The sequence below is a fragment of the Cydia splendana genome, chromosome 17, assembly GCF_910591565.1.
Source record: "Cydia splendana chromosome 17, ilCydSple1.2, whole genome shotgun sequence".
Taxonomy (NCBI): domain Eukaryota; kingdom Metazoa; phylum Arthropoda; class Insecta; order Lepidoptera; family Tortricidae; genus Cydia; species Cydia splendana.
The window spans coordinates 14,068,687-14,096,545 of record NC_085976.1 but is presented as its reverse complement, the minus strand read 5'-3'; the positions used below and the strand labels follow the sequence as shown (position 1 = coordinate 14,096,545).

Below are 27,859 nucleotides of genomic sequence, written 5' to 3'. Positions count from 1 at the left end.
TTCAAATATGAATGTCACTGTGTGCAATGAACAACAGTCTTTATTTACTAATCCCTGGTCACATTCAGATTCACTCAAAAATTTTACGTAGATTTTAATTTAGTTAAAAACGAGTTAATACCGGGCTGATTTTTCTTAGTTTCCTGCTTCGGCTCAGCCTTAGCTCTCTTAGTTTCTTTGTTTTCTGGTTTGGCCTTTTTCTTCTTATCACTTTTAGGGCTCTGTTGCTCTCCTTCGGCTAATTTTTTCTTTTTAACTTTTTTCTTTTCTGGCTCCTGTGGCTCAGACGGTGGCTGTAACAAACTGTCAATAAGTGCGTCGTCCATGATCATAGACAATTTTCCGAAGTAATTCCATAGAGCGTCGATGCATTTTTCCGGTTTGCCGCCATCTTTAGTTTCCCATATTAGACCATAGAGTCGAGGTTTGAGTTTTTCTGTAGGTTTTTTCATTTCGGACTCGAATTCGTCTTCTAGGTTTTTGAGCCGCGCCTTTTGCGTTTCGGGGGAAAGGGATAGGACGTTGTCTTTGTCTTCTTCCTCGTCCATTGTAGCTTCCTGAAAAATAATGGATGATGGTATTATACACGGTCTCTAGTATTCCCTATATTACTGTATGGTGCTGAGAGATGGACACTATGGACAGTGAAGGAGCGAGAGAGACAAAGAATCGACGCACTCGAAATGTGGTGTTGGAGACGAATGCTGCGAGTATCTTGGACACAACACCGTACAAACGGGTCCATACTTGAAGAACTCAAGGTGAAAGAGAGGCTCTCAGCTACGGTCAGAGCGCGTATCCTCAGATACTTCGGACATGTGACGCGACGTGGAGAGCAGGCCATGGAGACTTGTTGTCCAGGGTCGGATCAGATAAAAGCCCTTACCAACACCCCACTTAACACATGTGCCAGAGAAGCATCTGCCAGGGAGAACTGGCGTAGAATCGTTCGTCGTTCAACGTGACCACGACTGCTCTGCCAAGAGTAATTCGACGGAGAAGAAGATTATACAGCCGGATATGCCAAAACGGTTCTTACGTTATTAACAATTAGGACGACAATTTTATGTAGACACGGAAAAGGAAGTCTAAAGCAACGGTAAATCACTTATCCATTCGAGTGCGGTAGGCGACTACTTCGTCGAGGCTCTCGCCTTCTTGTTCTTCCTACCAATCTAGAGAGAGATACAACATGCCTCGTCGCTGAGGTATCCATGGGGCACGAACACCTCGTTGTCGACCTCGTAATCGTCATCAGGCTCGTCGTCGTCGCCGGCCACGCTGCCGTCGAGGCTCTCGCCTTGTTCTTCCTCCCAATCTAGAGATACAGAACATACCTCGTCGCTGAGGTATCCATGGGGCACGAACACCTCGTTGTCGACCTCGTAATCGTCATCACGCTCGTCGTCGTCGCCGGCCACGCTGCCGTCGAGGCTCTCGCCTTGTTCTTCCTCCCAATCTAGAGAGAGTCAGAACATACCTCGTCGCTGAGGTATCCATGGGGCACGAACACCTCGTTGTCGACCTCGTAGTCGTCATCAGGCTCGTCGTCGTCGCCGGCCACGCTGCCGTCGAGGCTCTCGCCTTCTTGTTCTTCCTCCCAATCTTCGTCGCTATCTACGTCATAGTCTAGTTGTTTCTGGAATTAGAGGAATTCTTATGTTATAATGTACAGAAATAATGTTCTTGTGTGATAGGGTCCACCCAGCATACTTGTCAATTATACAAAAAAAACCGTCCCAATAGAAACAAGTCACTGCCGTGAAGGCCCTTACAGCTTACCATACAAAATGTTCCTATTTTAATTTTAAACAATAGTATATAGTGAATTGGGATGATACGTTTTTTTGAGAAAATGACAAAGCATGAACCAAATGATGCAATTTTATTTGGCTTATGAAAGGTTCTACATAATCACATAACCCAATTTTACGGTGATTCACGAATATTTTGCTTGATAATTGAACATACCTCCTGTCCGAAAGGTCTCCTAGCTGTGACGAAGGCGCTCTTCTTTCTCCAAGTGCCCCAATAAGGCGGTCTCTTATTCTCATGGAAGCTGAACAGCTTCGGACGAAGCTTTTCCCGCGTGGCTTCCTCGCAAGCCAGTATTTCGTCAGCGCCCTCTATTGGTGGCAACTCGTCCTCTGAAAATGAAACAAACTAATAAATGTCTGCCAATTTTAAATACAAGCTTTTATTGTTGACTTGACTGTACTTTTCTTTGCACTGTTAGTAACTTATTTAAGCAATTTTCCTTGAACAGAATGCTAAATTTTAAGTTTATTAGGTATTTGATCGCCATTTTTTCACCAGTGCCTGACAAATGATGATAATTTATGATACTATATACAATTAGAGTAACACTTAGCACCTTTAGTCCAATAAAAAGATGTCAGAATTTCAGGTGCATGAACCTTCAAGGTTATAATTATAATCTAGAACAAAGACTTACAACTGGGCGTTTGTCTTAAATGGCATTACTGTTAAATGCTAGAACGTGAATGTCTGTTTTTTCGACAGATTTCGATTAAATTTGGTGAATAGATCTTCCTATTCTGTACAATATAAATGCAATTTCACCGTATGTCCTAATAAATCATCCCTTTAGTTACGAGTAGGATATGGAGTTTATCAAAATCTGACGAAAAAGAAATCGACACAAAGTGCAAGCTGATTTTAGTGTAAATAACAAAAAAGAAACTCGAAAAATGTAAATACAACACTCACCAATAATCATAACATCATCATCTTCTTTATCAGTCAGCGGCCAAGTCTTCCCGCTAAACCCTGTTTTAACACCTTCCTTCTTCAAGTTCTTCAAATAAAGATCCTTTTCACCCGACTTTTGATCACTCATTAACTCATCCATATCTTTTTTCTGCATATCAGAGAGTTCCACTCGAATGAACGGAGCCAATCTCATATCGGCTTTTATAGTAAAACTAGATAGAATACTGTTCTGGCTAACTACAGCTTTAGGCTCTTTTTCCTTCTGTTTTGGTACAAAGAAGTTAACAAACGCCTCTGCTGCTTTTTTCTTCTTAAGCTCCTGTTCCTGTTTCTCAAGTTCTAGCGCTTCCTGTTTCTTGCGTTTTTCCTCCTCTCTGGCCTCCTTTTCTTTGCGTCTCTGTTCTTCTTTCTCCTCCTTCTCTTTGCGTCTTTGTTCTTCTTTTTCTTCCCGTTCTTTTTTCTTTTGTTCTTCCTTTTCCTCCCTTAATTCTGAAAGAAAATAAATGTTGTGTTTAATTTAATATAAAAAATATATTTATAAACAATTTAAGGCAAGTCATGTTGATTACTGTGGTTTCTAGCAGACAGCATTATTATTCTAGAAAGTCGATAATTTCTTTATCACAGATTTTTAGTGGAAGACCCACTGTACTGTGGTCCAACTAGACAGTATTAAAAGGCCTCTAAAAAAACCTGAGTTCACAAGCAAAAGTTAAAATGCCCACTTGGCAGAGCTTCATCTTAATTTGGTGTGTAGTCACTCGCCAAACCAAATAGTAATGCCAAGTTTTGGGCCATGTAACTAAAAGCAAACCACTTTTTGGTTGTAGCCAAGAATCTGTAAAGATGACAGATATTTGATATTATTACAAGAAAACAAGTAACCATCCAAAAGACTTTTTGATACACTCTTTTATTGCCGTCTATACTTTCCCTCTTTTGCATAAAAAAAAAGTACTTCTCGAGACCTTTCAAATGAGCCTAAACTCAATGCGTTTGTTTTTCCATTGAAGAGTTCCTTTGGCTACCTTCCGACTGCATCATCAGATCAGCTCCATGTTAGCATATTATTGCATTGTCATCGTAAATATGGAAGTATGCGAAATTTCAGCTCAATTAGACACCCGGAAGTGGTTCAAATTTAAGTTACAGGATTTGAAGCACCATATATACAAAGAGATATAAGTAATTACTAATTAGGTATATACGCAGTGAAGCTAAATAAGTGTGTATAAAAAAAGACTAAATACCAGATGGAGAGATGAGCTGGAAAACTTTGACAGATCCTGGTGGAAAACAGCACAAAATAGGAAAGGCAATACACTCCTTTTTTTTGGGCAGTCGTGTAAAAACTGGGAGAGGCCTTTTTTCCGCATACGCAACATACAAATGAATATATAAAATTGTTATCTGATGTTGTACTTAAAACTTTCGCATGAACTAAAGGCTATTACTATTACAGTGAAATAAAGAAACTTACTCTTTTCCTGCTCCTTCTGTTTCTCTTTCTCTTCCTTTTCCTTTCGTTTCTGCTCCTCCTTTTCCTCTCTCTCCCTCTTCTTGGCATCTTCCTTCTCCTGTCTCTGTCTGGCCTTTTCTTCCTTTTCCTCCTGTCGCTTCTTTTCACGTTCCTGCTTTTCTTTCTCCCGCTCTTCCCGCTTCTTAGCTGATTCTAATTTCTTTTGCATCTGAAATACATGGATTGTTTTATACAACATCAATAATTTACTCCATGAGCAATAAAAAAAAAAACAGTTTTAATTATTATGATTAGCTTTTATGTTTTTGTGTTGTATAGTCTTAAAGATTATATTCACTGGTTACATGGCAAGACAGAAGTGGAATAAAACACTACAGACATAATAATATGGCTATGTGTCAGTGGACAGAAATAATATTGGTAATAGGATTCCTCGAGGAGTTGGGCTGACAGGACTACTTTAACACCCAAAATAGGCGCTAGATGTCGAGTTGCGGAATCCCCTGCCGGTGCTACAATATAAAACATTGGTAATTTCAGCCATTTTGTATGCCAGGCAGATTTGCACCAGGAACCCCAAGAAGGCTTCAAAAGGGGTGGTGAATGTGAAGAAATGCATTAAAATATGTGAGTATGAGAAGGGTGCCCAGTGTTACATACCCAGAGATGTGAAAAATACTTTATAAAAAGTATTTAAATACAAAATACAAATAGGTCCTTAATATACTATTTCAAATGCAAAATACAAAATAGTTTTTGAATTTGTATTTCAAATACAAAATACAAAATAGGTATTTTCAAAATACTTTTATAAAATACAAATACTTTACGATAAAAGGTACTCTGAACAGTGAATACCTAGTCTGAATTAAAAAGTTTACTCGGAATTTCCGAGTTGAAAAGACTCTTTATTCTTTGAAAACAGTGTGTCAATCAGTCTTCTGTCTAAAGTGCACATTTCTAATTGTTTGCTCATAAACCGGTAGGATGGATGGATGATGGTTTTTAACGGCCAATTTTTAAAAGCATTAATTTAGATTTGTAATGTTTTACAGCTAGTATAATGCCTCTCGTTGGTGAGATGAAAACGTCTCGTTTGTGTTTCACCAGGGCAGAAAAGTTTGTTCTCCTCTCCTCTCGTACCTTGAAACCCTCACAACACTCAAGATTCCACTGTTTTAGCCACTCGCTAAGCTTGTGGTCATGTGCGACGTTACTAAACAGATTCAACAGTTCCATGTTAAAAGAATGAGAGAGTTGCCAGTACTGTATCAGAATAATGTAGGTAGGAGTTACATCTCTTCTGATTAGCTACTATAAAGTATTTTGTATTTTGAAAATAGAAAATAGGTCCCAAAAACTATTTCAAATAAAATACAAAATAGTTTTCTTCAAAAGGTATTTAAATAAAAAATAAAAAATAGGTATTTTGCATTTTGTATTTGCATTTTAAATACAAGTATTTCAAATATGTCACATCTCTGTACATACCTCAATCATGAGGATACAACAAAGAGAAGTAGTTATCAGTATTATTAATCATTAACTGTTCTTTATGAGGCTAAACCCAATGGTGGTTACACATTGTTTGATAATTAATAGACTAAATATTCCTAGCAAGTGTGCATGCCACCCTAGATGTAGAGAGGAGTGCATAGAATAACTGGAGTGTAGTGTCTGGTCTAGATCAGTGTTTTTCAAACTGTGGGTCGCGACCCCCCAGGGGCCAAGCCTCTGCCAGCTTTAAAATTATACATAGGAAAACAGTTAGTTCATATTAAGGGGGTCGCATCATGAAATAAAATCATTAAACAAATCCCACTTTTTTAATGTTCCGTTATGTGTTTTAAAGTTCTATAATCAGAGCAGCTCAATGACACCATTACATGACAGTGAAACGAGAAAATCAGGTCACTTAGTATGAAATTACAGTGTAAACTCTATATAGCGACACTCAAGGGACCAAACACTTTTTGATGTTATAGGGAATTTTCATTAAATAGAGAGAAATCAATATGAAAGTAAACCAACTAGAGGCAAAAATGTCAATGTTATAGAGAGTGAAACATTAAATCGACTGATGTTATATGGAGTTACACTGTAATTTAAATGAAGAATTTGGGTAACCAGGTATGAACTCAACATATACTTTAAATATAATAGACATATTTGACACTTGAAATAAATAAATAAATTACCTGTTTTGGAGTTAAGTTAGCCGCTGGTGTGCTGGCAGATTCGCTGACTGAATCATTGAGGCTGTTTGTGACAGAAGAACTCCTGCTGTTGCGTTTCGGGGTCGACGGGCTGGAGACAGACTCATTGGCCGGTAATGATGTGTTGGCCTTGTCCTTAGCTTTGCGGACGGGGGTCTTTGGAGCTTCTTCAGATTCATTTGATTTTTCTGTGTCTGTGTTGGCCTTTGATCTTCTTGAAGATCTAGGAGTTACCGGAGATGTTTCTTTGACTTCAGCGTTGGTATCTGGTTCTTTTTCTGTTTCATTTGGTTTTTGAACGTCAGAACCGTCATTTGAGTCCTCAAGTTCCACAACATCATTCAGATCATCAGCAGCTTTGTTTTCTTTCTCTATTTCAACTTTTTTAGATTTAGAACTTGCCTTAGGAGATTTCTGTTTGTTTCCAGTTTGCTCCTCAGTGTCTAATTCCATCATTTCAACATCCTCGGCATCACCTTGCTCCGTTTCACTTTTGTTTTCAGTGGATTCAATCCGTTTTGAAGTACTTTTCCTACTTTTACGTTTTTTAGGAGACTTTGCTTTTTGTAACTTCTTTTTCCAAGCGTTATCGACGAGCTTAACGAACGGATTCATCACCTTCGCCTCCTTTTCCAGTTTCTCTTTACACTCGTCATCACTAATAACTACCATGTCGTCAATTTCGTTATTCTCCTTGCAGATCTTACCCTTAGGGGCTGGTTCGGTTCCGTCGACAGAGAGCTTCCTTTTCCTCGTGGGAGGAGCCACCGGGGTTGAAGCATCTTCGCTAATAAGCTTGAAAGGCAAGCGAGCCTGTGTCAGTTTCTTTTTAGATGGTGTGATCTCCACATTTTCAACCGCTTTGTTCGTTTTCATAGCGCGGTATAGGAACTGATGTCTCCTGCACAGTACGACACACACTGCGCAGATATTATCAGAAATAATAGTAATTCAATAGGTAACAAACAATACTTTCAAGTTGTGATCATTTCAACACACGATGAATGAAAACTGTTTGACAGATAGTCGGAAAACGCGGGAGTTCAGGAAACGTTCTGATATCACATTACTAATTGCGTATTCATGACACATCTTATAATTGTTACGACAATTTTATGTTAAAAAGATCTATAAAAATAAAATTTATTTAACATTTTGTTACTTATAACTTATGAAATATACTTAAAAATATTTATAGACACTTTGTACCAAAGAATATAATACTCACTAGGAGAAGAACGGTAACTCCATACAAAAAAATGTCCCCAACCGTTTATACGTTTATACTAGTGGCGCCGTCTTTGTGTACCAATGGAACTAAAGTTGACAACCGGTTTAGCCTGGCGGGTATTGGTAGGTAGTAATTCTGTTGATAAACATATTTGTTATCTTCATATCACGAAATATATGCAAGATGCAAATATTACCCCTTGTTTGTGGTATTATCAATTGATTTAAATAAAAGGCATGTTTATGTTTATAACATTATATATATTATTTATTAAAAATGTTTTACATATAAAAATATACACTGAAAACTGGCAACTTAATAAAAAAATAGACATTAATAAAGCGCATTCACAAAGTTTTCAGTACCTTTTATACAAATAACATTAGGCATGCCTACCTATTACACTTTACACACAGATACACTACACTTTACATACGGCATTTTACACAGACTTCCAACTTGTATTCATACATTTCTTCACGGTTAATTAATACGCTTTCCAGATGCGTTATGACTCGGTTCCTTCTGAACCCACTAAAGTTGTAAATTTCACTCTGGCTGCTTCAACAGCCGTTGCTCCGCATTTAGCACATTTTCTATGTGCATTGCTGTAATCCATGTAGGTACAGACTTACAGTCTTAAGTGGTACGTAGCGGTACACGTTGTATGTATTATTTAAAGAGTTAATGAATAAAATTTTCGTTATGAACTTTAACCACAGCAGTTGGACAGAGTCATTGACAAATATATTTTTTATTATGGTGGGTAGACGTACCTACCCTCTATATATTTTATGAACATTGATAAAGACAGTTGGAAGCAAATATTCATTATAAAACTTAATCGCATGTAATTAAGTTTTAAGCGTTTTAAGTCCCGTTTTATGATTAATATTGTATAAAATTCGTGATAATTTAAATCAGAGTTGGGAGCAATGTTGCTGTAGAAAAATGTTTTTATTTTTATTACTCGCAACTTTTTCCCGGAGGCCAACGCACACATAGAAGATTAAGGCGCACACATGCGCAATTATTTGGGGACATAACTTTCTTAGGAAGTGAACAGGCCTTGCTTTGTACCCGAATGGGATTTAAGAAAATGCCTAGGTTTTAGAACGAATTTACTTTAAAGGATCTATTCACTATCCGGCTAGTCCGTCAAAAGCATAGATCTAGTATTACATAGACAATATTAAAAACACGTTTTAACATTCCTGACAACATACCAAAAACAATCTACGTAATTCGGTCGGGTTATTTGTTGCCCACCATTAACCATACTAAATTTTTGGTGGGGAACAAACAAAAAGTGAGACTGTGACAAGGACAAGCAATAATACCGCTTTCTCTGCTACTCCTACAGAAATTTCCATAAGTGCATCTCGTTCGGTTGTTTGGCCCCTCCCCCGTGTCATCTCTATGTTATTTTACCTCTATGGTCTAAAGGTATAGATCGTGTATAAGATGGTCAAGCAAATCTTGTCAGTAGAAAAAGGCGCGAAATTCAAATTTTCTATGAGACGATATCCCTTCGCGCCTACATTACATTTTTCAAATTTGCCGCCTTTTTCTACTGACAAGATCTGCTTGACCAACATATTATATTCCTTGGTCTGTACTATTTGCGAAATGCGAGTGGTGAGTTGGTGGTGAGCAAATGTGTCAAACGCCTAAACTAGAATAATAACGCCTAGCCGAATTATGCAAGCAAAACTCATTCAGGTATTTTTGCAGGCAATGCTTGTGTTGAGAATGTAGTTTGGCTTGCGAATATTGTAACCTCCTTACTTACTGTGTATTCCTCTTGTACTCTTTGGCTTACAGCAGTTAGAGGTGCAGCGCTAGAGGATTGAAATCCATTCAACCCACAGAAATGGGGTTGGCAACTGTCAAAGGTTTGCCTAGATGGCGCCATCATAGCTTGCCCCTTTTTCTATGAGATTTGGCTTAAAGAGCTGGCATCCAGGGTATTAAAAAAAACAAAATTTGACACAATTCTAGGGATTGACGGGGCAAGCTATGATGGCGCCATCTACTAAAAACTTCCACCGGCCAACCCCATTGTTGGGTTGGTCTGTGATTCAACCTCTTTCTCAGACCAGATGGTCTACCGCGAAAATCGAAATCTTATCTACTGTACAACTTTGGGAACAAATCAAATAGATCTAGAATGTCTATCAAATATTTGGTTCATTGGATTATTAATCTTAATTTAGTGTTATTTAAAAACTCTTTGGATCAAAGCTTTTAACTCTCGACCTCTACTGTCAAACTATTGTCAACATTTCAAAACATTAATTTACATGAAATACGAGTGTCTACTTTATTCATCGACAAAAATACATGTTATAATCAAAATAAATCATCAAATATAAAACTAAAGGCATGTCAAAATTGGACTTCAGAGATGTTTCTTGGTTACTACGAAAATTCCGTCAGTTTCTATTAGGAAGAAAACATGACATTCCCAATCTTCACGTACGTTTCCCACCCCGGATATCCCCAAGGTCCATTCCAACTCCCAGCATTCCTCGTGGGCCGGAGTACATTAATAAATACTATGATCAGTGGTACATGGACAGGTGCGCTAAAGATGGTGTCAAGCCGCCAATTGTCGGACCCTTAGGTGAGGGTCCCTCGTACCCGTTGGATTGTACGAAGACTCCTCGGATTACCACCGTAAAACCAACCGAGGTATATTTATAAGTACATAGGTACTATAGTTACTATCTTACTATGTTGTTATTGTTGTTAACAAACAAACAATATTGGTAAGTAGGTATGTACTTACTTTGCAAAATTCAATTAAATTCAGAAGAATTGTAGGTACCTATATATGTCTGCATCTCAACCGATGTCGACTACTAGTCATATTGGCTTATAAACAGGTGTTGGGAAAGACAGGGAAACGTATATAAAACTTACTTCCCTGTCGCTCTTAGTATCTATTATGTTGCTGTAGAAAGTGTCCAACATCAGCTGGACTGATCTAATACCCTACAGGTTAAAATATTACAAAATAGTTTAAAGTAATGTGACTAAAACATGAGCTTAGCCAGCCAATTTTACCACATCTATTACGTTTATCCTGGTCACATAGTCAGTTTTTGCTTCGGAGTCCTTTTTTAGGGTTCCGTACCTCAAAAGGAAAAAACGGAACCCTTATAGGATCACTCGTGCGTCTGTCTGTTCTACTACGTATCATACCAGTAGGTAGTTCTTACCGTACCCTTTTCCGAGGTTGCCTAACGTCTTTCTTGTGTCAGGTGAAGTGAAGTACGCCTGCCTCACGCCATGGTGGGACGGTCACTCCTACTACGTATCATACCAATACCTATCTTACCGTACCCTTTTCCTAGGTTGCCTAATGTCATTCTTGTGTCAGGTGAAGTACGCCTGCCCCACCCCATGGTGGTCGGACGGCCACTCGTAACTACGTATATCATACCAATACCTACCTTACCGTACCCTTTTCCTAGGTTGCCTAATGTCTTCCTTGTGTCAGGTGAATTTCGCCTGCCCCCCTACTCCCGGCACGCCATGGTGGTGGGACGGCCACTGCTATTACGAGTGTACACCGGAGAAGCCACCCAAGAAAGCTGTCAAATGTAATCCTCCTCCCGACGAGTGTCCTAAGACTCCTAAGTGTTAACGTTTAGGTACGATGTATTGTAGTATCTATCAAGTGCCTATACTAATAAATTTATAATTTGTTTAGGCTAAACCTGACTATAACCTCACGCGTCTAATGTTTATATAGTATCTAGAAGTGACGATCTAAGTCGCCAAATATACCTACTGAAACACACCCAACTTGTCCACACACCCAATATTCTATGGAAAGTAAAATCTTCGCGCCTATTTCTTTTTTTTTCTTTTTTTTTTATTTCTTTAAATTTGCCGCCTATTTCTACTGACAAGGTCGCTATGCCAGAGTATATATCGTAACCAATCGTAACACATCTTACCATAGAAACAAGGACGTGCAGCTGTAGGTAGGTATAGGTACCGATATATTTGGCTATATATACATTGGCCTTCGCCTAGGTAACTCCGTCTTACCTAACTTTGCAACTATTTAATGGAATAAAATGAGGAGTGTCATTATACGTCATATTTTCATTAAAAAAATTACATTTATGATGACATTGCAACACTTTGTCATTGCAAATGGCATGTCCGACTTCTATCTATTTGATGCTCACTTTACGTATTTTAGCATGTTCACTGTCAGCGCGAGCTACGCCTTACGAGTGTAGCCGTTGACTCGGGAAAAACCGTATGTAGCGAAAAGCGACTACAAACAGGGAATCCAACTAGTAGCGAGTCGCTGCCAGTAAATATGTTTAAAACCTTCTGTAAATACTGGCTGAAAGTAATGAATTGGTCACGTCAAATCCTATGAGACATTATTGTGCGCTCATTTTGGGAGTGTTGCTAACAAGGTTAATAAATGTGTAGTAATTACTTGTGTCACTTTTATGTCACGTTTACGAAGGTCAGCTACTTACCATCAGCTATTTCGGGCACTTAATATGGATTAACACAGCCATACTCAACATTTTTAGGGTTCCGTACTTCTAAAGGAAAAAAACGGCACCCTTAGAGGATCACTCGTGCGTTTGTCTGTCCGTCTGTCTGTCCCCTCCCGGCTCTTTCCATTGGGAAAGAGGGGGAGGAGCCTACCCACTAAACCCACACCGGCTTTTGATTGAGGAATATGGCATTTTGGTAGGCATCCTGCTGGGATCGCGAACATTCTACCCCGACGCCTTCCCATCTACGAGTCGTAGATGGGAAGGCGTAGACTACGACGACGGAACGACTTAGGAAGAATAGGTCGAATTACCACTCATCCTGTAGTATTTTTTTGTTTGGCCTACATATTAATTTGCATTAAACATAACCAAAAATAGAAAAACACTCCGGATAGGGTTCACTTTTGACAAGGGATGTGCTCACGGATGGCCAGACCACTAGACTAGTATCAGTTGACCTCCAATATCACACAGATGTTTACGAGTCACAGGTCACGTTAAACTGGAACCGGTTTACAGGTTATGAAAAGGTTCGCAAATAGACAGGCGACATTGTGTTAACCGTGATCAGCATACGGCCGGAGCACAGACTACATAATACTATAGCTATGTCAGACATACGACTTTCGAAAAAAATTGGAATGCTCCCGTACCGTCAAGATGTTTCATTAAAAGTTCATTAATAATCATTAGCTTTTTTATAGTTAGAAAATAGGACAAATGAAATTCCGGCATTGAAACATTATACAGAAATTCTTCAGAACATGGATAGTTTTCCTTATCGTACAGTCAGCATCAAAAACCTGATCTGACTACGCGGCACAAGTGGGGGTACCTGTATCTAGGTATATACCACTATTTACCCGCCGCCCGCCCATCTACGTCACCGGAGTGTAGTGGTATATCTGCCTTGAGTGTCCGTTATGTAATCTGTGGCCCGAGGCGACTCTGCAATGGTAATAGCGACCTCCAGCCTCCACCGACGGCATAATTTCGCAATATACTTTCATTTGTATTCCCGACAGATTCTTCTTTTGTTTTTATCCTCATTTTCAAGGGCGCTTATATGTTTTTGTCCTTTATTATGGGATCGGGATTATTACTTTCACTAGGTAGAGCATATTGGCACCAAATAATTCACATCCTCAAAGAAAAAAATAGGATGGCAAAGCAGAAAAAATGCCACGGCCCCGGGGCCCCTGGCCAAGTTTGACCGAGAGGCCATGAGCATTTGACAGGCACTCTTTGATTTGCCAGTTTGTGCTTACACAGTTATTCTCTATAAATTGATATATAATACCTTTAAACGAGCAATTCTTGTTTATTTATTTATCTATATATTTCGGGGATCTCGGAAACGGCTCTAACGAGTACAATTTCAATGAAATTTGCTATATGGGGGTTTTCGGGGGCGATGAATCGATCTATCTAGGTCTTATCTCTGGGCAAACGCGCATTTTTTAGTTTTTATATGTTTTCCGAGCAAAGCTCGGTCTCATAGATATTATATTATTTATTATAATGAATAGTCCTGACCTGACCGAATTTATAGGTATCTTTAAAAAATGCAGTTTTTCGAGAACGATTTGTTCTGGTGTTTATAGCACTGGGTAGGTACCTACTATTACTGTACTTTTTTTTTTATATTTTATTAATTTGAGTTTTAATTTATCATTCGGTATCCAATCAATGACTCCTGTAGAAAGTGGGTATGATAGTGAATGGTGAATGACATCAAGATATAATTATTAATCAGTATGCGTGGAATGTGGCCCAAATATAAGTAATTCATTATGTCCACACAAACAGTGACAATTTACATAATTTAAATGTGTCTTCAATTAAGTATCTAAGGCAGCGGTCGGCAACCTTTTAGCAGCCAAGGGCCACATAGTAGTTAACGAAGTTGACGCGGGTCGCACTTTGGTAATATTTGTGTTTTAGCAGACATTGTCGTTTGTCAATATTACATATTACATAGGTACAAAATAGCCAGGGAGGCTCGCGGGCCGCAAGCGAGAGGTTCGCGGGCCGCATGCGGCCCGCAGGCCGCTTGTTGCCGTTAGATCAGCGCTAAGGCATCTCAGCTGTTGTTGTTTGTTGAATAAAGTGTTTTTAACGAGTTAAATTATTTTTACAAGCGATTTCAATAAATGTCACTACAGCTACACCTTATAAAATAAACTTCCCGGCCGCGTCTGTCTGTGTGTGTGCGTGTATGTTTGTTTGCGATAAACTCAAAAACTACTGAACGGATTTTCATGCGGTTTTCACCTATCAATAGAGTGATTCTTGAGGAAGGGTTAGGTGTATAATTTGTTAACCCGTGCGAAGCCGGGGCGGGTCGTTAGTTTTTATTATAAATGCAATAAATACCTACTAGTCAAGTACAGTAAAAAATCCTTATATATAAAAAAAACTACTTAACTCATCATTGTAAAAAAACTCGACACTTTTTTGGAATTGGTTACTTTTCACACCTGTACATTTACGAACAATTTTTTTCAATTAATCGTAATGTAACTCTCTACATGTAAATATATGTATAAGGATTTAATAAAACATGTCCTCCCCGTCAAAGTAACGCGTTGTCATAAAGTTTAATCCCACAGTGCAGTAGGCAGCTGAGCACGATTATGGGCAATAAGTCAGGCGGAGGGACTTTATTCCACACTCAAGTCGACACAGAATATCCAGTGTTACTCTGACCTCCATTATCCTAAGAGCTACACATCACAGAAGGTCAATATATACTGGACTTGGTGGTTATTGAAACGTAGGCTGAGGACGCAGATAGTCGTCACAGCGCATGATCGGCCCGGCCAGTCCAAGCGTCGCTTGCAGTCGACACGCACGCCGCACCGCGCACCCATGCAACGTCGCGACGCCCCAAACCAAGGGTTTAAACCCCGCTATGGATAATTTTATAACTAAAAATATATATTTATAGTGTGTGAGAATAATAAAGACTTGAATTGATTGCTAAAACTTGTGAAAATGAGACAAAACGACGATCTCCCAGAAAGGATAGCCCAATTCAAGGCCGATCCTGAAAAACTACGACAGGCCAATGAGTTTGTAGACCAACTTATACAGCAAGCTAAAAAAGAAGCAGAGCTTAAACAAAAACAGAAAGAGCGAAGTAAATTCGTAAGTATCAATGTATATTTAACCACGTAAGGAGAGGGGGTAAGTGTGAGTAGCGGCCGTAGATGCTCGGCTTCGTCAAATAGCAGCTTATTATGTCAATTTTTGTCACTACACTGAATCTAGACTTCCGAGGCTCTACTGCGAAAAAAGGATATCGAAATTTCTTTATCTGCGTCCCTATCGCTCGAATACGCAAGAGCGATAGAGGCAGATAAGTAAATTTTGATTTTAGTTTCGCGGTAGGATCTCTGACTACGCATGCATCATCTCTTTACACATTCCGATCACAATAGTATTTCAGTCACATAGTAATTACACAGTCACATTCACAATTTCAATTAAATAATTATTAAGTATCTCTCATTTCTGATGGTAATTAATTTAAGAGAAAAGTGTAAAGATACAGTCTACACCTACATCATAAAGTAAGTAGGTATTCTTTCAAAATATGTGGTAACATATTTGATGAAAAGTATAGGAGTATATGCATGATAAATATTAATTCTTGAAACTCTACCTACCTCTATATGTATAAAATCACCCTCTCTGCTATATTTGAGGAGTTCTGTTGATTTACAGGACCTCTTCCCTGATTTGGAAGCCTGAAAACCAAGGATCGAAACCGGTTTTTTCTTCATACAAAAAATACCGGTATTATTGCGTTCTTTTTCGTTCTTTGGTTTATTATTTCATTTTTGATGGGTCAATCTAATAATATGAACGGCTCGATTCGGAAAATGAATTAGATTTCTACTAGACTTCAACAAGTTACGATACGGATAATTTAAAGATATTTGTAAGATAGATATGTCAAATTTGACGTTTCCGCGATTCTGGAGGTCCTCTTGAACGATTTCGACAAGTTATGACTTAGATATCCAAGTCACATCTAGTCGATATCTAATGTAGATCTAGTTGATCTCTAGATCGTCTCAAGATCTTGTGATTATCTCGAAATCCGAATAGGCATGTAAGTCGTTACCTAAATACATGATTCAGTCCTACGGATAGAGCATAAAATTATTAAAAATATTGGGCTATTTTGGGATAAAAAAAAACCGATATAACACTTTAAACTCTCGCGTTTTGTACACATATTTAATTACACAAACGGGTCTACCGCGATATATTTTCATTGTTTTTACCTTTAATTCCGACGTTTCAGCTGAGTTGCACCAGCTGTGGTCACGGAAAGACTGACGTCCCAACAAATGTCAACAGAGATATTAATAAAACACCACTAAACTACCCGAAATTAGTTTATAAAAATGTTCGGGGTAGACAAAGAAATTGCAGCTACCCGTTAAAGTTTAATGTTTATTGTCCACGGCACGACACGCAACACTCACAGTATCCGTACACTGGTCCGAAGATATATCCGCTGGTTTCAACATGAAAACAATGAAAATATATCGCGGTAGACCCGTTTGTGTAATTAAATATGTAAAAAAAAACCGGTTCCGAGCCCTGCTGAAAACCTCCTATCAACTCTCTCGTCAAGTGATAAGATGATTACATACGTTATCTTATTTATTCTATTTAGTATGGAAGTATATTATGATTAACATATTGTCTTTACGCGCACTGCAAATTATTACAAACGCGAGATGAGCTCTTATCAAGAGATATGATAGATATATTGGGACAAGTTGATCGTTATTAGGCTGATACTCAGCGTATTTTGGTGATCGATGTCCATTCAACAACCTTATGGCTTATCTGATAAGCCACTCGTTTGTTTTGGTGAACGAGTTTGCCCGACTGGAACGGAGTTTGCAACTATGTTAGTTGCTTTGTTTATACAATGGGCTGGTTTTCTAATGATTGACAGTACCTAATACCTTAAGGGGCCCACTGATTACCAGTCCGCCGGACGATATCGGCCTGTCAGTTTGACAGCTCCGAAAAACTGACAGGCTGATATCGTCCGGCGAACTGGTAATCTGTGGGCCTCTTTACGTATAAAGACGCACAATCTACCTGATGTTGCTGCCGACATGGCTCCCTGCTTCAGCTGCCACAAATGCGGTCGCAAATGCCGGTCCCGCATTGGCTTATACAGCCACGAGAGACGTTGTTCCTCGCTTACAGAGGCTGCATAAATCATCTGTCAAGAATGTCAAGATGTTAAAGGCCTGATGATGAATACCTTACCTATGTTATTCAGAAAATAAGCACTCTACAGAGTGTACAGTTTTATTAGGTACTTACATAAAGTATTTCGATTTTTTGACACAGCGTAATTTACTAATTTTACAACCGCAAACATGTAGCTGGAGAGGTGTTAGTAATTTTTGAAAATTATCTAAATCATTTTGATCCTTATCAGTCTATCAGTAAGAAAAATTGCAGTTATAAATTGAAATGAATGTCATATACCTACTAAGAAAAAGTGACCAAGGCCTCCAGTGCCCAAGGCTGGAGGCCTTGGTCACTTTTTCTTAGTATATGACATTTATTTCAGTTTATAATTTATATAGTAGTGTTTCTACTTGAAATAAAAACAAATTAAAATATTTTCTTTTCCAGCATAATTTATACGAGTTTTTTCAGTTAAGCGTTAAAAGTGAATAAAAATTAAACGCTATCCCGTGGAAATCATTACATCATTGATTGCCTGGGTACAATTTAAAACTTGTTTGCCTATACCTGGCCTATAGTAATTGCAGTAATCTAGCTGCATGCGAGTGTTCAAGTCAGTCAGTCACGCACTGTAGGCTAACTGATTTTATAGCATGAAGGGAGTATGACAACAATACATCAATTTAACTATTACTATTACTTTACTATTACTAGGAAAAGTATAAATGGGCTTTAATACTTTTCCTAGTCAGATTATTACGATTTTTTTACTTTTATGTACAAATATCAGGATCAAAATAAAAACATCGCTTTGTTGTAAGTAGGTATATTATACAACCTAAATACCTTTTTCACAGGAATATGAAAATAATGTAAGTAGTAAGTACTTAATACGTCATTACGAACGAACATGGCATTATGAAAAACTGCTACGGCGAATGTTTTTTATTACTAACTGCCGTATTCGAACTTCAAGATATTCACAAGAGACGACACGTACTAGATCCATTCTAGATTAGGGCTTCCAAATACCGGACTTCTTTCAATACCGGTATTAATACCGATACTGTCTTCATTAATACCGGGATCCCGGGATCCCGGTATTGACTATGAATCGCTTAAAATTTTTGAGTTTTATAGAAAAAGGGTCACTGTAACACCAGATATGTATATTATCTGCAATAATTATCGCCATCTGCAATAATTATCATTTCACCCTCCAGGTTGGCAATCATTTTATCCGCCTTGTTAACTTCACCAGTCACATTTTTGTTCAACCCAATAAACCAGCCAACTATATTCAAATTTGCCACCAAATATTCGTTTGCCATACAATTCCTTGCACATTTATTTCTACTTTTTGATGTAATTTTAAACTAATTATATTAATATCATATCCTGAACATCAGAATTCATCACCAAATATTTATCTAACGCATATGCACAGATCTTGTTTCAATTAAATGATCTTCTTTAATTAAATATATATATATATATATATATATATATATATATATTTGAAAATGTTTTAATTTAATGTTTTTGAAAATACCGGGATCCCGGTATTGCATTAAAAAATACCGGTATTGAAAAATGTGTTTAAACATACGGGATCCCGGTATTTCGGGATCCCGGGATCCCGGTATTGGAAGCCCTATTCTAGATACGTTATAGTTTAGATTTCAACTAGTTCTCTTTTGCAGCGCTATTCGGGCAACCAATGTCACTTTTAAGATAGATCGTGTTAGATATCTATTAGATGTGAATTAGATCTCTAAGTAATATCTTGTGGAAATCGTTCAAGAGTATCTCCAGAATCGCGGAAAAGTCAAATTTGACAGGTTAGATCTTAAACATATCGTTATCGTATCTTGGCGATGTCTAAAAGAAATCTAATAGATGTCTATTACAAAATCCGAATCGGGCCCTTATTCTTACCTTGACTTAACACGCTACGAGCTACGTAGGGCTACGAAAAAATGTAACTACGTAGCTAAAGAGTTATATTATGAAATTAAATTACGCAATTTTAGTTCTTTTCATACCTGCGAAAGTTGATAGCATCTTCTGTGACGTAGGTAGTAGGTAAGCCCTTTGGATTTTGAATTTGTTGCATGAAAACAAACAAGTTTTTCGATGGGTCAAATAAGTGTAAGCAGATATTAAATCATGCACAGGGCATATCGGGCCATGTTTAATGCTGTGATCCTTTGTAATCTTATACCTCTCTGATCTCTGATTATCTCCGATATATGAGCCAGAAGAACGAACAGAAATTGATATCATGTTAGGTTAGTATCAGAATAGACCGGATGACTCTTGTTTAGTTCACACACTTTTTAATGAACGGAGGTGTACAGTTATTACCAGTGATTGTGACCTATGAGTTAAACACTACAAGTAAGTTACACGTAAAGAAACTGGTACAGTCATGGTCGTAAATGTTTTCACCATTTTTCCATATCCATAGGTTACGTTACCTATGTTAGAATAAATAGGTACAACGAAAGACAGAAAAAGGTATAAGTACCTAAATAGAAGTGTGGGAGGATGGTCTGCCGACGGCGAGCGGTGCAGTGATAGAAAGTGATAGAGATAGATAGAGATCTTTATTTTGCATCCAATGTACATATTTATATTACATACGAGTGGCCGTTGGCATCATGTCAAACAAGAGAAACATGTCTTCAGAGCACAGCCAATGTACAAGTGGTAGAACACACACAAGGAGCTAAGCTAGGGCCACTTATACCATGGGTAAACTCTCTTTTATGACTAGCGAATGTGTGCCATGAATACAAGGCTACTCTAGACTTACTTCATGTATTTTTAGAGTAGCATTTGCCTTGTAGTTGCAAATTGCAATCGCCCTGGATGACCTTACATTAATTAACATTTCGTACTTGGCGCCGAACGAGTACCTAGACTAAAAACAGTTTTATGAAGCAATTTCACGTATTTCACTGTTTGTTTGCGTTAATGTGAGATTTACTGCCATATTGGCCATTTAGGTCGGGATTTACCTTGTAAAACTCATAAATGACCAAAGAATGCTGCTCTAGCACGTGTGGCAGAGTATCAACAAATCTCACTCCACCATACAATATGTAAATAACAGATTAAAATGATAAATCTTATGGTATGAATCTGTGAAATATAACTTCACTTCTGTACTCCATCCATACCTACATGTGTCCTATTTGAGTTAAATACAAATCCATAGAAATAATTATTGTTTATCCACTATCTTCATACTTCACCTAATAACCATTTTAGACAGACTATAACAAACTGTGCGGCTCTTTAAAATCCCCGAACCGATTTTAACTTCACTTTGGCTCTTGTTTCAAAAAGTTGTCGTATTAACCTAGTAACTAGATTGCAAACAGCAACAAAGAGCAGTGGAGTGCTCTATGTGCCAATTAGCCGCATGCCAGTGGGGTCAGCTTAATCAATTGCAATTTGATAAGCTTTAGGTATAATTTGGTACAGTAAGGTCATGTAGGGTAACACAAACATAGATTATTTTACTCGGGGCAAGAGTAACAGTACCAGGATTTCCTACAAGCGTTACTCTTGCCCCATGCAGTGTTTGTTTTGAATGAATGAATGAAAACATTTATTTTCAGGCAACTATTGGCCCATAGATAAATACCTTAAAACTAGCATACATATTATTACAAAATATATCTTAAAAACTAAAAACACAATTATAGCTGCGATGCAGTTCGCAACCCTGCAGTGTCTGGGAGCCGGCCGCGGAAACGCTGAAACTTGACACCCTTCGGCCAAAACTCCTCCTTGGTGAAGGTCGCTAGATGTTCAGTCGGAACGCTCAGCACAAAAGAATTAAAATTCACACTGTGTCGAGATTCCAACAGGACACGACCCTCAGGATGAATCCGGACTTGGCTCGTACATACCTACTTCACGATCTCCTCGACCTTCGTAAGGTAGTTTAATACCCCATATGAGTTTAAATACAGCAAAAAATATTTAAGGTCATATGGTACTTTTAGTGTGTTGTTTAATACACCATTCCCTATAACTATGCCAAAAATACACTTCCCCCGTTTTTCCTTCGTTTGGTAGCCTAATACGTTATAAATAACCGACGATGATCATTAGAGGTGTCACGAAATTTTTACTCTATCAATATTTACTTGTCAGTTTGTCACCTTCCGTAAAGAAATCTACCTAAATAGGTCTTCTTCTTAGTCGGTACACTCTTGGCAGAGTGGTCGTGGTCATCATTGTGAATCTCGATGAGTGATGATCTTGCTAATACGGCGCCATTCCCTGCACTACGAGACGCTCTATGGAGTCATTACCACGACGAGAAACATGGCCGTGAAAGTCAGAATGCGTGACTCCACTGTGGTTGATAGGCGCGGTCTGATGCCGAGTTCTTTTAATATGGAGTCATTTGTACGAAACTCTGTCCACGATACTCCTAGCATCCGTCTCCAGCACCACATCTCCAAAGTGTCAACTCTTTTCTTCTCGGTTTCACGAAGCGTCCATGTCCTAAATAGGTACATAGGTAAAAATTTAAAATGGTGCCTAGTTCAAACAGTCATAGCAGTTGACATGGCGTGCCGATAACTACCTACTACATCGCAATTACCTGTTGTTGCCTTGCATTCGCAGATCTCACCCTCGAGATTGAATATACGTAGACTTTACTTGTATTACAATCACGGATTACAATTAATAACTCTTTGGTTTAAGAGTCCCGAGCAAGCTCGGCCGAATTTCACCTTCCCATACAAAAGGAGTTTCGTTCTCATTTTAAAACTAAGTGTTGTATTGTAAACTTTGGACATACAATGGCGTGATATATCTAGTCATGTAATTACTTAGTTTATAATATAAAGCTCCATTTTATAAAAAAAAGAAATAAAGCAAAAACATGTTTTGTATGAAAAACTTAAATACGCTCTAATTTGTTAACTACGGTATCTGAAGCTACATAAACTAATTACAGGACTAGATATATCTTATCCTGTAAGTAAAAAGTTTCAGAGCAATCTAGCAAGTCGTGTTAATATAAGAGCGAAACTACGTTTGTATGGACATAGAGAACCGAGCTTTGCCTTTCCGGAATGTCGGAATGTCGGAAGGCGCTTATGACAAAAACAGCTGCAGGAGAGTGCCATGTCCGCCTTTTTTGCGTTATCTATCGTTTTTTAGTAATAATAATTTATTAAATGCATAAATAAATACAGAGAAACACATATACTTATCTTACATTTTAATTCCTTTCGACATCCGATATCGGATCGGACAATGTGGAAACGCTCTTAAGTCGTCATTAATGCGTAATCTATGGGATGTAATCTATGCTCGAAGCACAGAAATAGCAGCAATTACTCTTCAAGTCTTCACCATTGTTCTCATTATTTATAAATGAAATAACCACATTTGCATTTAACTAGTTTTCACAGGCTTCAGTTTTGAAACGTTTCTTGGAACACTGTTGACTCTTATAATCTTTTGAATAGTTTTTCGTTATTTTACAAATAAGAAAGGTACCTAGAGTTAGACCAAGAAAAGTCTGCAGCGATTTTGATAGCCCACGCAGTGCAAGTGTTATTTTATCAAAATCGCTGCAGACTTTTCTTGGTCTAACTCTACAGTCCTACAGTGTGGCTACCACCAGTTTGGCACTGAAATAAACGCTATTGGGAATGAGAACGTAACTTAATATGTACTTTCTATGCATTTCGCTCACACTCGCATATTAGTGTGAGCGAGATGTCTAGAAAGGAAATTACGTAGACGTTAGCGTATTAGGTATGTAAGTATGTCAGTTTTGAATTTTTGACACTGTCAGTGACTCATGGTATGGGTATTGGTATTTCAAAGTTAGTTTGTGCTTGTCACTCTGTTAAATTTTCTATACTTTAACGTGTATATGGGTAATTTTATGCTTATAACTTAAAATAAAATTGCTTCAAAATTCATTTTTTCCCGTGCTAATAATTATTATTCCGTATTTTTTAAAACTTTAAATCACACTAAATCAATTGGCATTTTACAATCATTTCACTATTTTTATTACAATTATAAATTGCCAGCTTATGCATTTAAATTTAAATGTAGTAATTCAACTTTAAATGTCACACTTAAATGTTTCTGCTTTTGTTTCAGGAATCACAAGACACGGAGTCTGGTGAGTATTTATTATTTTATTGTTAAAATAAATAATTATTTAATACTCTAGCTTTTGCCAGTGGTGACTGCGAGCAATGATGTTGATAAAACCTATTCTAAAGCCGACCACTGACTAATAGTCCGCCGGACGATATCGGCCGGTCAGTCGTTCGGAACTGTCAAATTTTTGTTCTAACTGACAGGCCGTGATCGTCCGGCGGCCTGTTAGTCAGTGGTTGGCTTTATATATGTCGGCGGCCGATCGTAAAATCAGGCATATCGTGAAATTCCTAGGCATATCGTGAAACGTGAAAATCTTTGACTCGTTCCCTGAGTCGACGGAGCCCCGCGTAGCGAGGCTCCTATTTCTGGACAGTTTGCCCTTCGGGCATCTGAAGCAACCTAACGAACCTATCGTACGTATATATTGGATTAATGTGACTATCGTTGAAACATTACACAGGAACATTACGATCTGCCTGATCTTTCGATCGGCCGCGTAAGTAAACGCTCTTCAATGCCAAGCTCCTCAAGAATTGAGACGTTGGTCCGGAACTCAGTCCAAAGAGAAGTCTGGTCTTTTACTCCAATTAAGCCGTAATTAGAGTGACAGAGAAAGATGCCCGCAATTTGAGGACTTCGGTGGGGCCACAGGCAGGGTCACTACCGATATGGCTATGAAGCCTTTACTAGCCTAACAATTTACTCTCTTTGAGCTTTAAATTTGTTGTTGAAGAGTTGCCTTTGTCCAACTTTAAGGGTTTTCCCACAGACTACTAATATAGAAGCAGATACCCCATTTCAGAAAACATAAATAATAAATAAATAAATAAATATTATAGGACATTCTTACACAGATTGACCAAGTCCCACAGTAAGCTCAAGAATGCTTGTGTTGTGGGTACTCAGACAACGATATAATAATATATAAATATGTACTTAAATACATAGAAAACAACCATGACTCAGGAACAAATATCAGTGTCATCACACAAATAAATGCCCTTACTGGGATTCGAACCCAGGACCATCGGCTTCACAGGCAGGGTCACTACCCACTAGGCCAGACTGGTCGTCTAAACCTAAACATAGGTTGTGATATAGTGTGTTCGTTACACACCTCATTTGGAGCCATAACAGGGCTGATAAACCTCCAAATCTACCAACGATAAACTTCTTTAGCTTAAATTAAAACTGGGAAATTTGTTTCTCCAACGTTTGTAGCATTATTGTCGTGCTCTACCAGTTTTAACAGTTTGCTGAAGTGAGGGCCCTAGGGGCCGAGCTTTTGGGTCTCATTCTCAAAGTTAAAATATTAAAAATCCTTAGAAAAAAAGATAGAGTTAGACCAAGAAAAGTCTGCAGCGATTTTGATAGCCCACGCGGCGCAAGTGTTATTTATACGTCATAATTTCATAGAACTTAGACGTTTAAAATAAAAGTTGCATAGCTCTAGATGTTTTAAATGTTGATGTTTGACGATGTTTTGATGTTTCTACCGCTACCACCAGTTTGACATTGACATTTACAGCGTTACTTTCTATGCATCTCGCTCGTACTCGTATATTAGTGCGAGCGAGATGTAGGTATAGAAAATAGGTTATCGAATATGTCAGTTTGACACGGCTAAGGCAGTCGTGGTAAGGCTATTCTTAACATTCAGGGAGTGTGTTTCGGTAAGCTTCACTAAAGGTTATATTTGAATCGGCCAGTGTTAAGCGTTGTATATCTGCTATGTATTATTTAATCTGTGTGTAGTTCAGTGCAAGAAGCAACAGTTTGCTGCTGGGGAGTTGAGAACTCTCGGGTCGAGCGTTTGGGACTTAAAAGTTAAATATTTGAGAAATTCTTAGATGTGAAGACATCCACCTTACAGTCCGCTTGAAAGTAAGAGAGGGTGTTTTTGATAATTTGACGAAAATTTCTTTAATAGGTCTGTATCACATTTTTTTGTACGGTCGCATATATTTGCTGGCCGTATTTTTGTAAGGATCGTAATATGTATTTTACAGTACATATGGTGCTATTTTACCGCCCTAGGGCGGGATTAAGGACAACAGGTGCCTGTGTCAAAAATTTAAAGAGCCATATTGTGCTGCAAATGTTGTACAATACACGTGCGAAAAGGTAATTCGCAACACGAATTTCCTACATTTCGCACTTGTATCGTAATGTACTATTAGTGTTATAGGTTATAAGTATGAAATGTTAATAACTAACTGGTTTGATTTTGAACTTTAAGATACGTCAAATATTACGTCTAGATACGATATTGATTAGATATGTAAGTTGTGTCAAAAGTGACGTTTATGTTTGAAGAAACGTCACTTTATACTTTTATACTTTTTTTGTAGGTATCTTAAAGTTCGAATCGGGTCGATATTCTCGTTAATTTTACCTTTCAGAAGGTACTTGTATAAAACCATGACCTAAATATGATTTTCCTCAAACCATTTTCATTCGATATTTTCCGCTCGAGTTTCGTTTAACCTTCACTTAGATGTCTCTAATAATATTTCCTTATTTCTTAGAGACTGCGGAATTAACTTCCTGATTCATTTAAATCTTAAACTGGATTGAATATTTTGAAGTCAGTCAGTACAACTTATTTATATTTTAATTTGTACTTTAACTTTGGTGCATATTAAAACGGATTAAAAAAAAGTCGTAGCGCTTTTTTTGGATAACAATCTTGAGGCATTTCTCTAGGGACTTCATGGATTCGAATCCTGAGTTTTTGACTTTCCCTCGATAGAAAAAAACACGAACATATACTAATTTAATGTGTATCTAAAGTGCATTATATTAATTTAACATAAATTCATGCACTTTAAACGTCGCATCGGCTGTGAATACGTTTGTGTCATATCCATTTTTGGGTAAAATCGTTTTTTAATGATTCCTGCAATAACAAAAAATATGCTATAATTGACACTAATCGGTTGTTGAAAAACTTTATTTTTCAAAAATGTTATTCCATATACGCATTTTACTATAGGATAATACAGTCTGTTTACAGAAAATTATCACAAAAGTCTGACATATCCAACACTTTTGTGTCATATCATATACATTTGTACGTTTAACATTTTACACATAAACAGCGGATATGGCAATAATAAAAATGCTTTTATTTCATGATTACCACTATAGGTCCTTTTTTATGCAACCAACTGATTTCAAGGAAATAGAAACCATTATCATGCAGCTAAAAGTCGATAGTGCACCAGGATTGGACGGGATTAATAATAAGCTGTTAAAGTATGTTCGAAATTGTATTACCGTGCCCTTAACTCACATTTACAATCTCAGCCTTGGCTCCGGATGCTTTCCGGACCAATGGAAAACCGCATCCGTCACCCCTATACATAAAGAAGGACCAAAGGATGTTCCCGGTAACTACAGACCGATATCTCTTCTTAGTGCTTTTTCCAAAATCTTAGAAAAACTAGTTAACAATCGTTTAGTCCGTTATCTTGAAAAATTTTGTCTTCTATCGGATCGACAGTTCGGTTTCAGGCGGAACAAATCTACGGAAGACGCCACCTCTGTTCTTATCAATCTTATATCATCTTTCTTAGACAATAACCAAAAATGTATTGGCGTCTTCCTAGATCTTGCTAAAGCATTTGATACTGTGTCTATACCAATTTTACTTCGCAAACTTCAAAACCTGGGCGTGCATGGAGTCCCTCTGTCGTGGTTCGCAAGTTACTTGACGGGAAGAAGGCAACTTGTCAGAGTAGGATCTTTTAAAAGTTCTACTGAACAGGTTAATTTCGGTGTTCCGCAAGGAAGCATTCTTGGTCCCACTCTTTTTACGATATACATGAATGACATCCTCAATCTCAAAATTCCAAATTCTGAAATTCTGTGTTATGCAGACGATACGGTAATACTTTTTAATGATACAAGCTGGAAGGACGCAGTCACCACAACAGAAAAGGGCATGCAAATTGCATCTGACTGGTTCCGTGCCAATCTTCTGACCCTGAACTGCAACAAGACTAAGTTTCTCTGTTTTCACAAAACCGCCTCGTCACAACCATCTTTCAACCCTACAATAAAAATCCACTCATGTACTGACTTCCCCTTAAACCCCTGCAACTGTAATTCTATTGAGAAAACGAATGTTATAAAATATCTTGGTCTATTAGTTGACGATAAGCTGAACTTTAAACACCATATTCATAATCTCTCCGGAAGAATTAGAAAGTCAATATATAATATTCAAAAAACTCCGTAATTCTGCAGATGAATCACTATTAAAAAT

General features: G+C 37.8%; 2 protein-coding genes across 2 annotated transcripts; one reads left to right on the top strand and one right to left on the bottom strand.

The window, feature by feature from the left end:
* On the bottom strand, nucleotides 1–7,461 carry LOC134798839 (chromatin assembly factor 1 subunit A-like). The gene is made up of 6 exons (XM_063771224.1): nucleotides 6,412–7,461; nucleotides 4,214–4,421; nucleotides 2,731–3,222; nucleotides 1,972–2,147; nucleotides 1,481–1,639; nucleotides 1–557 (listed from the first exon to the last, which is right to left on the bottom strand). Exons 1-6 carry the CDS (start codon nucleotides 7,303–7,305, stop codon nucleotides 84–86), a joined length of 2,403 nt encoding a protein of 800 aa, XP_063627294.1. The 5' UTR covers nucleotides 7,306–7,461; the 3' UTR covers nucleotides 1–83.
* Nucleotides 7,462–9,912: 2,451 nt separating this feature from the next.
* Nucleotides 9,913–11,346, top strand: LOC134798574 (uncharacterized). The gene is made up of 2 exons (XM_063770946.1): nucleotides 9,913–10,354; nucleotides 11,166–11,346. The coding sequence occupies exons 1-2, from the start codon at nucleotides 10,046–10,048 to the stop codon at nucleotides 11,310–11,312; spliced, it is 456 nt and encodes a 151-aa protein (XP_063627016.1). The 5' UTR covers nucleotides 9,913–10,045; the 3' UTR covers nucleotides 11,313–11,346.
* The last annotated feature ends 16,513 nt before the right edge of the window (nucleotides 11,347–27,859 follow it).

Excerpts from the sequence above, each read along its gene's own strand:
- LOC134798574 (XM_063770946.1), top strand. The coding sequence starts at position 10,046 with ATGTCAAAATTGGACTTCAGAGATGTTTCTTGGTTACTACGAAAATTC. Across the intron at positions 10,355-11,165 it reads CCACCGTAAAACCAACCGAG|GTGAATTTCGCCTGCCCCCC; the intron begins GTATATTTATAA and ends TCCTTGTGTCAG.
- LOC134798839 (XM_063771224.1), bottom strand. The coding sequence starts at position 7,305 with ATGAAAACGAACAAAGCGGTTGAAAATGTGGAGATCACACCATCTAAA. Across the intron at positions 3,223-4,213 it reads ACAGAAGGAGCAGGAAAAGA|AATTAAGGGAGGAAAAGGAA; the intron begins GTAAGTTTCTTT and ends ATTTTCTTTCAG. Across the intron at positions 1,640-1,971 it reads GGAGACCTTTCGGACAGGAG|AAACAACTAGACTATGACGT; the intron begins GTATGTTCAATT and ends CTCTAATTCCAG.